Source organism: Aplysia californica, unplaced genomic scaffold (genome assembly GCF_000002075.1).
Source record: "Aplysia californica isolate F4 #8 unplaced genomic scaffold, AplCal3.0 scaffold01297, whole genome shotgun sequence".
Classification (NCBI taxonomy): Eukaryota; Metazoa; Mollusca; class Gastropoda; order Aplysiida; family Aplysiidae; genus Aplysia; species Aplysia californica.
The window spans coordinates 39,165-40,174 of NW_004798567.1; the positions used below are offsets into that span (position 1 = coordinate 39,165).

Consider the following 1,010-nt stretch of genomic DNA (forward strand, 5'->3'; position numbering starts at 1 on the left):
AGAGAGAGAGAGAGAGAGAGAGAGAGAGAGAGGAACCGGAGCTTGACGAAGACAGCTGAGAGGAAGCTCCAAACATTTATCAACGGATACTTGGATTGGCGCTCATATGACCTTATGCAATTGCGAGCTCCGCAAAAACTCTACTAAAACTAAAGATACTTGGAACCGATTTGTGGGTCTGAGGTGAATTTGTCACAACTTAGGAATTCTTGGAGACGGCAAACTTTAAAAAGGCAGCCTGTTCTAACGTTTCATCGAACACAACATATAACGATCTTTTCAAACTCATTGTTCTCTCTGGGCTACAATTATGTATTTCCAGTATTGTGTATTTTCGTAAGGCAACGGACGAAAAAATAATAGATTTGTGAAAACAAGACGTTTATTTCTGGGAATGAATGGAATGATTATATGAATAAACAGAGTTTTATTTCTCAGAATTAAAAAAATAAATTATTGTGTGAATATATGGCATTTATAAACGAGAATGAGTAAATAATTTAGTGAATAAGACACGTTTATTTCCTAGAATAAATTTGTATGAATAAGTTATGTTTATTTCAGAAAATGAATCGAATATATGTAGCAGTAATTGTATGAATAAATTGCATTTATTATTGAGAATGAATGGAAAATATAATGTGAACAAATGACATGATTTATTTCAGAGAATGAATTGCAAAATTCAATTTAAAAAACACGTTTATTTCCGATAACGAATACATAACATAATTCAATGTACAAGACGCGTTATTTCCGAGAATGAATAACATATTCAATGTACAAAACGCGTTTATTTTCGAGAATGAATGGAATAATGCTTGAGACCTCCAGGTTTCTTCGTGACAACCTGCGTGGCATCGAATGTGTGGTGTGCCTGCCACTGGTTCTGGAAGGTTCTCCAGCCAGCTGATCGATGCGATGGTCTGTGGTAGACTTCTTGTAGGACGGGCTTTGAGGCGGGGCCACCGGAGCTTGGGGGCGCACGGAGGGTGGGGCGGGGTGTGTGT

At 37.5% G+C, this 1,010-nt stretch overlaps 1 protein-coding gene across 1 annotated transcript in view; it reads right to left on the reverse strand.

The window, feature by feature from the left end:
- Positions 1-364: 364 nt before the first annotated feature.
- Positions 365-1,010, reverse strand: part of LOC101852747 — a gene marked incomplete in the record, with an annotated part of 7,158 nt that continues 6,512 nt past the window's right edge. Inside the window, 1 exon segment of the mRNA XM_013090476.2 lies at positions 365-974. Within this exon segment, the coding sequence (XP_012945930.1) occupies positions 794-974 (181 nt within the window).